The 14,377-nt window shown below is 39.6% G+C and overlaps 1 protein-coding gene across 3 annotated transcripts in view; it reads left to right on the top strand.

The window, feature by feature from the left end:
- The window catches only part of nrp1a (neuropilin 1a), a 183,084-nt gene extending 171,580 nt beyond the window's left edge, over positions 1–11,504 (top strand). For 2 of the 3 annotated variants that reach the window (XM_060825078.1, XM_060825077.1), the window contains exons 13-17: positions 1,023–1,193; positions 3,371–3,642; positions 5,132–5,228; positions 6,372–6,425; positions 8,622–11,504. In XM_060825078.1, the coding sequence (XP_060681061.1) occupies positions 1,023–1,193; positions 3,371–3,642; positions 5,132–5,228; positions 6,372–6,425; positions 8,622–8,899 (872 nt within the window). In that variant the 3' untranslated portion in view covers positions 8,900–11,504. The remainder of the gene's footprint in view (positions 1–1,022; positions 1,194–3,370; positions 3,643–5,131; positions 5,229–6,371; positions 6,426–8,621) is intronic. The other variant, XM_060825079.1, reaches the window with a different exon arrangement.
- Positions 11,505–14,377: the final 2,873 nt, after the last annotated feature.

Below are 14,377 nucleotides of genomic sequence, written 5' to 3'. Positions count from 1 at the left end.
GTTGGGCTCAATTTCTGTTTCAGGTTTTCTGAATTTTAACTTTGCTTCTGAACCCAATGCAAGCCATTTTGGAAATTAAGATTTAACTATCTTCTCTATTAACAATAGCCAGGATTCCATATCTTTTGTTAACTATTTGTTAAACTATTCACCTATCACCAACAATTTGTTGACAAGCCATTCCAGTCTCTCTGTTCTTGCCCTCCCCAGCTATTTTCCTGGTTATTGTCTCTTGTCGTTCTTCCTGCCTCCACATTTTTGTTTAATCACTGAGTACACAACACATGCAGGATGTATTTAAAATGGCAACCACACCATCCTGAACTGAATGTTGATGTTTTGGTTGCAACACAATGCAGCATTTGACTAAAATCGTACCATTTACCATGAGCCTCCATCTATTCATGACTGGGATTAACCTGCACTGTCTCTTCTGTCTGAGTCACAGAGGGAACAATTGGAAATAACTCACTGACATCGTAGCGAGATGGTGGCTTGTGCCTGGAAATGTTGTGGAATCTGGACCAATTGAGGCATTCAAGAGGGCATTGGATGGTTTTTGGGATAATAATAGTATGCAAAGACATGGGGGGACAAAAACCCACAAGACTGGCACTAGGTAATAGAACTAGTGCAGGCATGATAGGCCAAAAACCTTCTTGCTGCACCATTATCATTCTCTGATAAGAAGGACAAGGCAAGTTAAAACTTCTATGAGAAAAACAACATAGTGGCACTGAAAATCTATAACACTGAATTGGTGTTGCAGAGTATTTGTGGTTGCCATGGTTACACTTGACATTAAAGTCATGCAGCCTCCTCTGTGCGAGTAGGCAGAAATCTTGCACGTCTTGACTGAATTGTATTTATAAAATCAGGTCGATGACTGCTGGGATTCAAAGATGACTGTGTAATATTGAACATGAATGAAAAATCAACCAACTGAGGACCTCCTCACTGCTTGACCATATACATTGGTGTGTACTCACTGTCTTCAACTGCATGGTCTGTTTCTGTTGCAGCTGTCTTCTCTCCCTTTGACGAGGTGCCTGGATTCAACTGCAAGTTTGGGAGTATAGCCCTGAAGAGTTTCTGTGATTGGCACCTTGATAAATCTGCAGACTTTCTATGGAAAGTACATACAGGGAAAGGAGAATCCTCTAATACAGGACCAGCAGGGAATTATACAATGGGTAAGACTTGTGAGGTGATGCTCTGAGCTTCATGTTCCATTCAACATCAATTTATTTCACTACTGGAAACTGTCTTCAGATAATCTTCGGCACTGTCTCAGTTTATCTGCTGCTGAAACTCTTATCCATGTCCTTGACACCACTGATGTGATCATTCTAATGTTCCCCTGGCTGGCTTCTCACTTTCCATCCTGAACAGACTTGAATTCTTCCAAAGTTCTCCTGTGCATGTCCTCACTTGCAGTCAGTTCCGTTTAGTCATTACCTAGGGCATTTTGTTCACTGGGGGATGTGAACTTTGCGAGCAAAGTCAGTATTTGTTGTCCCATTCCTGACCTCCTGAAGATAATGGTGAGCTACCTTCCTGAAAAGCTGCAGTCCATGTGATGCAGTCCATCTACATTGGGTCCCAATCCAGCATAAACTCAACTGCAAAATTGGCATCCTTATTTACCAATTCCTGTCCCTATCTCTATCAAGTCCTCCAATCCTATAACTTTACCAAATTTTGTTTTTTTTTAAATCTGGCCTCTTGCTTAGTCTGGACTTTCATTGGCACACCATTACAGTGAATCTTCAACACTCTAGACTCTTTGAATCCCACAGTAAATCACTTCATGACTCCACTTCACCTCTCTCATTTAAGAAACTCCTTAAATTCACCTTGTCAACCAGGCATTTGGTTCCAATATCATCATAAGTGACTCTGTTTCAAATTTTATTTGGTAACATTCTTGTTAAATGCCTTATTCACAATGCTATTTAAATGCATATTGCTGCCCATGGCTTAGACAGAGGAGATGATAGAGTGTGAACTGATGTTTGGAGACTCTATGAGATACCTTAACTAAAAACTGAAAGCACTGGAAAAACACAGCAGTCATGGAAGCAAGTGTGAAGCATCGTCTTCAGAACCTGAAGAAGAGTTAAGCTGGATTTAAACCATTAGCTCTGTTTTGCTCCCTACAAAGGGTTATTGGGCTTTCTGACTTTCTCCAACACTTCCTTGTTTTCCATTGGATTTCCAGCAGCTACAGTACTTTGCTTTTGTTTGTGATTAGATACTTATGTTACTCTTGATCAATCAGAACTGATACTTACCTGAGACACAATACGCCTTATTTTAAAATGGGAACATTCACATTCAAAAGATCCAAATTGGGATGACTGCTGATTTCCAACTGGCTGTTTGCTGCAAGGTGAAGATTCTTTTAATTTTGAAAAACATTCAGCATTGGACTGCGAAATAGCTATTTCAGTGTTTCAGCTGGGTAAATGACTGGCTAGTTCATACAGATGAAGCTGTCAGGTTTAATCTATACTCCATGCTGAGTTAGCTATCTTACTTGGGAAAGTGATTGGAACACACAATGTCCCTGGTTCATGAGTGAAATTGCTCATTACCAACCAGCAGTGTCCCTGGAAGGCTTGTAGAGCCTGGATGAAGTTTAACTAGGATACAGACCAACACCATGCAAGTTATCTCAAAAGGATTAGTAGTGATAGTTCTAGAAATAGTTACAGATTGAGATGATTGGGGTGCAGGTTCCCAATCCACTGGCTCCCAATCCAGCATAACTCAATTGTGAAATTTGCATCCTTATTTACCAATCCCATGCCTTATCTCTGTCATCTTCTCCAAATATTTACCTCCAAATTTTACCAAATATTGGTGTTCTGTCAAATCTGGCTTCTTGCATTGTCTGGACTTTCATCAGCACACCATCGATAGTTGTGAAATTGCTCACTACCAACGAGCAGTGTCCCTGGGAGGTTTGTAGAGCTTAGGTGAGGTTTAACTAGGATACAGGCTAACACCATGCAAGTTATCTCTTCAGGAGTAGCAGCGATAGTTCTAGAATTAGTTACAGATTGAGATGATCAAATGCTTCACATGCGATCTGTACAGCTGAGCTGGAGAAGGAGGGAATGTTCTCTGTGAAAAGCAATAGGTCAAGCTTTGAGCAGTGAACAATTAGAAATCAATAACCGTTCAGAGTCATGGAGATCTAAAGATCAGGGAGCGGATGGAACATCTGATCAAGACGTTGAATGGTAGCTAGTGGGAGAAATTATGCCCACAACTGGAAGCAATGGAATTGTCTTTCTCCTGTTCTGTATTTGTGCATTGCAACTGAAAGATGTTTGAAGGATTTAACATTTTCTTGTCCTTGCAGGGAAAGACCATTTTATTTATACTGAAATAATTGGACAAAAAGAAGGACAAGTTGCCCGACTCTGGAGCCCTCAGCTGTTGCCCATCCATTCGGGACGTTGTCTGGTCTTTTGGTACCAAATCCATGGCACACAAAGCAGCAGTTTAAATGTGATTCAGAGAAAACCATCCATTGATATAAAGCCTGAGGTTCTTTGGACCATCAGAGGATCGCAGGGCAACCATTGGCAAGAAGGTCGGGTGCTCCTTCCTCGATCACTAGACAACTCTCAGGTAACTCCAAGAGTTTGCTGCAATATGACACAGTTACTGAAACTGTTTATGGAAGTTAACTGTTTTCAACACGCCAAAGCAGCACCCAGTTCAGTCATGTGTCTACCCAGAGTTCAAATCTCTTAAGTCACGAGGAGAAAATTAGAGATGTTGTCACTGGTGTTGTGACAATGCTATGGCTTTAAGAGGTTATCTTGTTCGTTTTTTTTAAAGAGAGGTTGTAAGACAGAGATTCCGAGCAGTCTACCAGGATCACTAGAATAAATAGTTTGTGTGTCTTTTTTGCAACAATAAAAGCAGCCTGGATGGGTGTTGCCAGCTCTCACAGGCCAGGATTTCTAGTTTAATTTTAGTTTTGACATTTAACTTAAAGCATTTGCAGTTGTAGGCTTGAAGAAGTGAAAGCTAATTTTCCCCCTCTCTGTTGTAGTCAAAAGAGTTCTCAGGGGTTCTCTTCCTAGGCTGCTAGATTATATGTGAGACAAAATCTATTTTTCTGATTTTGCCTTTTTGCCGATGGGATGTTACTATATTGGAGCACTTAACTAGTGATAGTCACTGCTTCTATCATTCTGTTGAGTTTTCCAGTAAAGTTATTCTGAATTCTTCTTTCTTCAGTTGTATTTTAACGACAATGTTTAACTGAATCGTATTTTGCTTAATGTCCGGTATTTTGACCATTGCATTGCAACTGGAACATGGCACTTAATATTTGCCTTAAAAATAAGAAAAAGTTAGGGTTGGGACTACCTTCTTCAAACATTTTGAAGGGGTCTGGTCTGGTCCATAACAGTATAAGGAGGATTGTGAGAAAGGATGGTCCACATCAAATATTGAAGCATAGATATCAGAGCACATTTGATCAAAATGTGATTTTCAAGTGGGAAATAGTGTAGGTGGTTGTTTGATCAGAGCACTGGAGAGGTGGGACAAATCCCAAAGTCAGTATGATGTTGATAACTTTCCTAACAGAAAAAACAAGTGAACTAAAAAATGAAGCACAGCAGGTCAGGCAGCATCCGAGGAGCAGGAAAATCGACTTTTCATCAGGAATGAAGGGCTTTTGCCCAAAACGTCGATTTTCCTGCTCCTCGGATGCTGTCTGATCTACTATGCTTTTCCAACACCACTCTAATCTAGACTCTGATCTCCAGCATCTGCAGTCCTCATTTTTGCCTAACTAAAAATGAAGCATGGGCAAAAATATGTAGAGAAATAGGAGATTTCCAACAATATGGTTCCAGGTGTCAGGCTATTAGAAAACCACCAGTAAAATGTGAGTAATGTAGCGTGGAATATAAAATTGCTGTCCAGATGTTATGGACTTGATCATCTTCAGGAATCAGGATGAAATTTCACTGGAGTTTTCCATTATTATGTACACTAGTTGACTCTGACTTTCTGACTTTTGAAAGAATAATCGATTTATGATGAGATGGCTAAGATATATGCTTTGCTCAGGTGGTTAGAAGCTTGTTTTTTTTCAAAGGTGGGCCTGGAAGTAATGGTTGGAAGAGGAATCCAGGGAGGCGTGGCAGTGCATGATGTGGAGATAGCGAGCAGCCGGAATGCAATAGATTGCATGGGTAAGTTTTGTGCAACATGTGCCTTTCTGATTGGTACATAGACCAGAAGCTGAAGGTAAAAACCTTGCCAGGCCATGCACTACTGACAGATCCTTGTACTTATTGGGCAACTTTGACCAATCATGGGTGCCTAGCCTTCAATTTTCCACTCACTAATTGCCATATATAAAAAAAATTGGTGGGCAGTGACTCCGTGATTTTCCAAGAAGCTGTCTACTGCACAAGAGGGTCCGAGTCAGAACAGATTCTCAGAATATCCAGCGTTTCTAAAGTGTAACCTTGCACACAGTCTTATTTGTCAACAATCGTCTTCAGTTTGGTTCATAGGTAGCAGGAAGAGTAATTCCACTTTTGTCTTTTTATTCCTGATTAGTCTAAAGCCTGTCATGTAAAAAAATAAAGTCGCAAGTCCTCCAGGAACTTAGGGCTGCTCTTTCATTAGGCAGCAATGACTGGTGGCAGTTTAACAAGAGGATCACTACGCTCAGGCGAAGCGGGGAGGTTGAGAAGGAGAATTCTACATCGTAACCATCTAATGCGCCCACCATAGTCCAAGAATGACATTTGCTACCTGAAACATTGATAAAACCAAAACTTCATGCTTGACTTAATAGGGAAAAAAAATTCCACTGGACCCTGGAAAGTTTGTGTGCTCTGTTCAGGTACAACAGACTCCCAACAAAAGCATGATGTTGTTGATTAACTTCTCCATGATATTTGGCTGAGATCAGAAAGGATTAAAGAGATTGAGTGGAGTTTGGAACTATTAGGTGCAAGAATGCAAGTCTGGGGAACAGTAAACCTGACTTGAATAATTTAAATATGAGGCTAGATGAGTGTTGAGAAGTTTTGAATGCTAACCTTCGTAGATCTGGGAATATTTATGCAGGAGATTAAACTGATGGAGTAGACTCCATGAGAAGATAGACTCTATTTAGACTGCATTTAAAAAACCTACATATGTAGCCTCCACTGGCTCAGAATTAGCTGCTAAATCAGCAATCTACACTAATGGGTAAGATCTAATTTAAGATGGGATTTAATTAGAGATATTTACAAAGTGGCTCTGCAGAGAAGAAATCTAAAGCGTGGAACTTGCAGAAAACATTGCTGATGCTGATGGTATTTTTTAACTTTCTATAGCTCCCAGGGATGTCTTTCCAGGTTCGGATAGTTCTGCAGCAATCTTTCCCACTGGTAAGTCCCTTATCAGTGAGTGTAGCAAATGAAACGGAACTTTAACGTGTTTATTACCCAAAGCCACAGGCATTGCAAGATGAAGATCTGCGCTGGTGCTTAAAAAAGGGGTTTTAAATGTTCCTGAACACATGGCCAGTCACATTTTCTTTAGCTTGTCAACCTCAACATTAGTTATAGGAAATTAATCCTGAAAAACATCCAACAACATATCTTAGACCTTTAGGCGTGTTAGCCACTTGGATAGGGAAATATCACAACTGGCAATAAAGAATCAATTGTGCTGGGAAAGTGAAAGGAAAGTCTTTATGCTTCATGTTAAGTGTGTACAAGTGCTGTCCCCACTTTATGATCCCACAAAGGATCATAGGAATAGGAGCAGACCCTTCAGTCCCTCAAGCCTGTTCTGCCGATTGATTCAACAGTAAGAAATCTATAGCACAATTCCATTTAAATCCAAATTTGTTTAAAGGCAGCTCACTAGATACTCTTAGAATGTTGAAATTTTGAGAAAAATGATGTGAACAATGTTTGAAATTAAGATTGGAATTATAATGTTTTAAAACAAAACAAACCATTCTTTGGAGAGTATTTGGATGCCATGGTTGGATATCATTTTGACACTTCTTGGGATCTATGGGAGGATTTGATTTGATCGCTATGTGTAATGAACATTATAAACAAAGATGAGCAGATTTCCTCGTGTTTGTATTTGGAGTTGCTTTCCCTTTAAACATTGTTGAAGATGATCGGAAAAGATAGAGTTTCCATGGTTATTGAAAAGTTGAAATGGACTCAGTTAGGCTTTAATACCCTTGTCCGGTTCCTAAGCTTACAGTGTGACTATGTTCAGTGACTGGGCAAAATCAGTTTCAAATCCAGCCCAGGATGATCTATTAAACATTGATTGTGATTGGTTTCTGGAATTCAGTCTGGGCTGGCTGTAGAACCAGACAGGAAACGATCTTCGAATGCCCCAACTTAGTGAGTGTGGGCTTTCCCTGAATAATCAGCTTTAATATGTATCTCACTCAAAACATGAGGTTGGTGTGGGAAATGAAAACAACTTCAATGACACAATATTGGGTGTCTCATTTGTGACTGGTATTTAAAGCACATTTCTGGAGCAGAAGGAATGTTACATTGAACCTGTGCCATAGATGGCCCAGAAAGGTTTGACCTTGACACGAAGTACTTGAACAGGAGTTATGGTCCATGTTGTAACAGTGTCATCCTTTATCTTTAACAGCACAAAAAAAAACAAATAGGGAAGCACTTTCCTGCAGAAATGTTGTATTTTACCATGCTCTAAAAATATAACCATGTAATTTACTATCACTAGCTGAGACCCACAAAACATTAGAGTGAAATTTGTATATTTAGTCCACTTATCATCCCATTCACCATCCCCATGCAAACCCTCCCTCCCATTACCATTACCATCTTATACCATTCTCCTGCTTTGTATCTGTCATGTAGTTTTGATCTTTTTGTGTGCAGTTTTGGCCTCCTTATTCAAGAAAAGATATATTTGTCATATAGGGAGTTCAGCAAAGGTTCACCACTTGCATTACTAAAGTGACAGCTTTGTTGTATGAGAAGAGATATAGTTAATGTGCCCTCTATTCACTAGAGTTCAAAAGATTGAGAGAGACCACATTGATTCACCGACAATTCTGACAGGGGTGAATGCAGGGATGATATTTCCCTTAGCTAGGGTGCTGTGTCTAGAACAAAGGGTCACAGTATCAGGTTTTAGGGTAGACCATTTAGGACTGAAATAAGATGACCCTGTAGAATTCTCTACCACATAAGGCTGTGGAGGCCAAGTCACTAAATATATTGAAGAAAGTAATAGGTAGATTTCTCTACACTAATGGCTTCAAGGAATATGAAGAAACAGCAGGAGTAGAAGTAGAATTAGGTTTACTGTCAAATTTACTCACATGAGTGCAGTGAATAATTTATAATGTCACCACTTGTGACGCCATCTTAGGTACAAAGATGCAGGAATTTAGGATTAAATTATAAGCTCAGTATGATAGTCCTTGAAGCAGACTGTGCAGAGATAGAGGATCAAATAATATCATATTGAATGGTGGTACTGGACCTATGGGCTGAATGGCCTACAGTTTCTATGAATAACACAAAAGACTAATTTTTTCCCCATGTTTATTAATTTTTTTTTAATTTCAGCTGTGAATCCTGAAGATCCCACTGACAAAACCTTTTTTGAGAATTCTGGAAATGTACTGAAGACTCTTGACCCTATCCTTATTACGATCATAGCTATGAGTGCATTGGGTGTCATTCTGGGGGCTATCTGCGGGGTTGTCCTATACTGTGCCTGTTGGCACAGTGCACTGGCTGAAAGGAATCTATCTGCTCTTGAGAGCTACAATTTTGAACTGGTGGATGGAGTGAAACTGAAAAAGGACAAACTGAACTCACAGAACTCATACTCTGAGGCGTGAGAAAGAAGCAGTTGAGGAGTTTAAAGTGGCTGTGGAAGAATGTCTGAAACTGTGGAATTCTTTGAGTTTTTTTTTGTATAATTGTTTGTCTTAGGAAAGACAAGAAGAGCTCTGGATAATGCTGGTCTGTGACTGAGCCAAGCTTTTCTCAGGAGCAACTGATGAAGCAATCAAACGGGATGCTATGTAAAAAAAAATGAATTATGTACAGTTGGCTTTTTAATTTTTAAATTAAAGTTTTAAATAAACAAATGCTGGTGTTGAGACCAAGTAAGATCATTTTACAAGTATTTATCGTTTTCTGTAAAGAGTTATAAATTTGTATCATTCTATTTGTATAATGACTTAGCTTCATAAAATATGTTTCCAAAGGGCTTTAAAAACCTATGTTTTTGTATATTAGTCCAGATTTTATACTTTGAGTATACAGTATATTGATTTTTCCCACCTTCTTCCTACTTTGAGAAAAATTAGCATTTAGCCTCGTTGGACACTGAGGGTGCTGTGACCTTTATATCAAGAGTAAATGATATGATTTGGTAACATGCTACACAGGGCAACTGTCTGTACGCTGATAACATTGTGATTGGCTTCAGGCCAGTGGCCTGGATTTACAATTGCTTGCACTGAAATATGCGCTACAAGGTTGATTTTTTTTCCCCCTTCTCTGTTAGGAGAGTGTGCTAAAAGGACAGTGTTAGAGACAGATTTGAATCTACATTATTTCTGTTTATGCAATATTAGTTTAAACAAAAAAAAGAAAAAAAAGTTTTGTTATTGAAAAATTATTAAAGATATCTATAATTATATGGTTGACGTTTCTTGTATGGTATTGTTTCATGTTTTGTATCGCTGTGAAAATTTCTCTTCTGGATTGTTTTTCCTATAAAAAAATTTATTGGCATTATTGCTTGAGTAAATCATTGCTTTGAAACTGAAGAGAAAAAATAGCCTTAACTCAAAATGTTTGTATTCTTGACACACAGGAAGCCTAGACAATTCACACTGTTGTGTTGTATCTTGTACTCAAATCTATGACTACTGCCTTCCAAAGATTCAATTAAATTTAATCTTTTCCTACAGTACTCTATTTGTGGTTTGTTGTAGTGGGACCTCAGAGTCCAGTCTATTCATGAGCTGCAGTGTCCTATAATTTCCATGAATGGACCATTAACACCGTGCTAATCACCACACTAGCAATTCCTGGCATTAACAGGGTCAGAGTTCATGTAATGTAACAGTAACACTAAGTCACACTAAAACAGATGAGCAGTGGGAGATGTTGCTGTATTAATTGTCAATAAACAATGAGGCCGTTAATAGTGCCACAAATCAGTGCTTAAATGTGTTAAATTTCTAAAACATCGTTGGATGCTAAAAGAATCGGGAACAAACAGTATCTTTTTAAACAAGTTATTATGGAACACTGCAGATTCAAATGACTAAGTTGTCACTTTGTCTTGTGTGATTGCAAATGGCATTCTTGCAATTTGAATTTATACTGAGATTCCTGCTGTATTGTTGAAGAAGGTTTTTAACATTATATGTCACTGTGTACTGTTAACTTACCTTAATGGGAGAAAGGCATGATCCAAAGTGAGATATATGGGGGAAATAAAAATGATATGGAGAAAATAATGTATTATTTATGACTGAAAGCAGTATTCAAATAGCATTCTGTAGGATTTGCAAAACTGTTTAGGGATCCATTTGGTACATGATAAGACTTGCCGCCCAATATATGTGGCCCACCTTTGATGACTTACCTGACTAATGAATGTTGAGAGCTGGGTTCAATACTGTTTCCTCTCTGTCTTGCAGTTCAGTAAGTGAAATCAAAGACATAACGATTAGGAGACAGCTAACTCAGTCTCCATGACATGGTCAAAAGGGTCCCAGTGGGAAAGTGCTTGGTCACCACTTTAATTGCCTAGAATTGTGTAACTAAAACTTAGCACATGGAGAATCATTGAAACAGGCTTCTGTCACACAGCTTTAAGGCTCAAAAGTAGCCCTTAGTAAAAGCCCTGCCTGAAATATTTGTGATGAACAGAAAGGTAACAAGGAGCATTGAGTTAATGAGAAATCCCACCATGTGAGTGGACAGGAAATGGCTGCAAGAGTTTCCATTGATATTCCAGAACTTGAACATCATTTATGTTTTATCTGGAACAGCAACCTCAAAACAATTGGACATAAAAGTTTTCAAATGGAAGGCACTTAATGTCACCTGGACTGTAAGATAAATACATCTAGTAAGTTGGATTGAAAATGTAAAACAATTAGCCTTCAAATAGTAATAGACATTCCAACAATGATGTTTGAAGTAATATTCCATAATATAAAAAAAGCAACAATAAAAATGCTGTCTCTTCACCATAAGCCTTTCCTGCTCGAGACTGGGCAATAATGTCTGGAGGTCTTAATGAAAATAATAGAGACCCCTGTGAAAGTTTGGATTTAAGACAGTGAAACCACCTTAAAGAGAAATTGAAAGTCCTATCTTTCTTTGTAATTTTCATATTTGTTTGTATTTTATCAAAGGAAGATCTGTGATATGTATATATTTCTATGCTGTGTATTAAACAGAAGGGTTTTCACAACAGCTTTCCTGCTTTTTATTTCTTTTATTTCCATGTCAGTCCTGCAAATCTCAAACAATTGGCAAGTAAATTAAACTAAGGACCTATTTAGAGATTAATCCCAGCTGATGAATGTCTCAATAGCTAGATTGTCAAGCAAAAGAGCGAAAAAGGTATTCGCTGATGGAATAATGCCCCACATTATCCTGTATTCGAGTGAAATAGTTTGATGTGTTTCGGTATCTTCTTCCCAATGGTGATGATGACCATGAGAAGTAGCAGCTGACAGTGAATTTGCTGCAGGTTGGATTTATGCGAGAACAATTGGATAACAGTTCTGCCAGAAAAAAATAAATCGTCAATCATTACCTTGTTCTCAGTGAATGGTGTGTTAATCTGAACCATTGACCACAAGGCAGTGGAGAGGGTGGCTCCATGAAAATCCAGGCACTATTCTAAGTTCTAATTCTAGGATTTTAAACTTACAAGCTTGTGAAGAGCGGTTTTCAGTCCATACAGCTCCCTTATCACAGTTGCCATTTCTATGAGTCGCATCAATGTAAAAAGGCCCAAGTTGATCAAAATCCCATATTGGATTGGTGTAATATTTGACATGACTATAAGATTATGGTTGTGGATGAATAATTCAGAGGCCCCAGGACTGACAATCCAGAGGTAGGAGTTCAAATTGCACCATGTGCCTGAAAATTTAAACCTGGTTAACTAAATAAATCTGTAATGATAAGGTGCATCAGTTACAGTAATTGCTAAGTTACAACCTTTTTATAAAAATCCATCTGATTCATTAACATCTACTCAGAGACAAAATCTGTTCACCTTAGCCAGTCTAACTTAGATGTAACTCCAGACCCACAGCAATGTTATTGACACTTTACTGCCCTCTGATGTAACCAAGCCTACTATTTAATTGTAGTCCCTAAGACTGGTCAGGAAGCAGCTGGATGTAGTCACAGTCAAGGACTCATACCTTGCACACAATATCCCAGTTACACCACCACAGTCCCTGGGAATACCCTGCCCCAGAGACAGGCAGACCCATGAGAGATGGTAGGTAAAAACAATGACTGCAGATGCTGGAAACCAGATTCTAGATTAGAGTGGTGCTGGAAAAGCACAGCAGTTCAGGCAGCATCCAAAGTGCAGGAAAATCGATGTTTCAGGCAAAAGCCCTTCATCAGGAATAAAGGCAGAGTGCCTGAAGGATGGAGAGATAAATGAGAGGAGGGTGGGGGTGGGAAGAAAGTAGCATAGAGTACAATAGGTGAATGGGGGTGGGAATGGAAGTGATAGGTCAGGGAAGAGGGTGGGGGAGGGTAAAAGCTTCAGGGCAGAGGAAATGACCTGGGAGTTGCAGTGGGAGAGGGACTCCCTGAGATTCTTGTAGAGAGAGGAGGAAAACTTCTTCAAGGCAGGCATCCTTGCAAGAGGATTCGCAGTGGGGTTAAAATCAACGAGGTAAAAACAATGACTGCAGATGCTGGAAACCAGATTCTGGATTAGAGTGGTGCTGGAATAGCACAGCAGATCAGGCAGCATCCGAGGAGCAAGAAAATCGCCGTTTCGGACAAAAACCCTTCATCAGGAATAGAGGCAGAGTGCCTGCAGAGTGGAGAGATAAATGAGAAGGGGGGGGGGGGGAGAAAGTAGCATAGAGTACAATAGGTGAGTGGGGGTAACACATTGATATGCAATCAGGATGGAGTTGACCTGGGAAGCCTCAGTAATGATTCCTGACTCATTAAGTCTCATGGCATTGTTTAAAATGTGGTCAAGGAAACCTTCTGCTGACTATTACTATTTGTGTCCTCCACCCTATTCCCCCACCTTTACTCAACTGATGAATGATCTTTCCTTCACATTGAACATCACCTGCTGTGGTACTGAGGATAGCAAGGGCACTGAACTTCTGTACTTAGGTTGGGTGACTCAGCAGGGCACCAGCACTCACAAATGTAGCTGAAACCTAGCTGCAAGAACAGGCGTTGGGCAGATGGTGAGGGAACCAACAACAAGGAGATATGTACTCGACCTTATTCTAAACAATCTGCCTGCCAGAGATGCATCTGGTCATAGCAGTATTGCTAGGGGTGAGCAGCTCATAGTCCTTGTGGAGACCATTCATCTCTTCACCCTGCAGGCACACTGCCTCTATTCCTGATGAACGGTTTTTGCCCAAAACGTCGATTTTCCTGCTACTCGGATGCTATCTGATCTGCTGTGCTTTTCCAGCACCACTCTAATCTAGACTCTGGTTTCTAGCATCTGCAGTCCTTGTTTTTACCTTGTGGAGACCAAGTCCCATCTTCACATTGAGGATATATTCCATTGTTTTGTGTGTCACTACCACTATGCTAAATAAGCTATATTTCAAACAAAGCCAGCCCCTCAAAACTCGGTATTCAGGCAGTGCTATTGATGGCAGAAATGTATTCAAACACATTCTGCAACCACATGGCCCTGAAAATCCCTCATTCCATCATTATCACCAAGCCAGAGAATCACCGTTGGATCAGTAAAAAGTGCAGGAGGATGTGTAAGAAGCAACATTTGGCATTATTAAATATCTGGGACCGATTTGGTGAAGCTACAATACAGGACTTGTCAAACTGCATAAACAGCAAGTGATGGACAGGGATAAGCAATTACAACAAACAGATCAAATCTAAAATCTTCAACAGTTCCACATTCAGTGAGGAGTTGGTGATGGACAACGAGGTGACTCACTGGAAAGGATGGCTTCACAAATATCCCCATCCTTACTTAGGGAGGAGACTGTCACATGAGAAGAAAAGTCAAGGCCGACGTTTGCGTATCTAGCATCAACCAGACATTAATGTGTGAACAATTCATCCCAGTCTCTTCCTCAGATCCTTAG

Source organism: Hemiscyllium ocellatum, chromosome 5 (assembly GCF_020745735.1).
Source record: "Hemiscyllium ocellatum isolate sHemOce1 chromosome 5, sHemOce1.pat.X.cur, whole genome shotgun sequence".
Classification (NCBI taxonomy): Eukaryota; Metazoa; Chordata; class Chondrichthyes; order Orectolobiformes; family Hemiscylliidae; genus Hemiscyllium; species Hemiscyllium ocellatum.
This window is presented reverse-complemented; position numbering and strand designations above follow the sequence as displayed.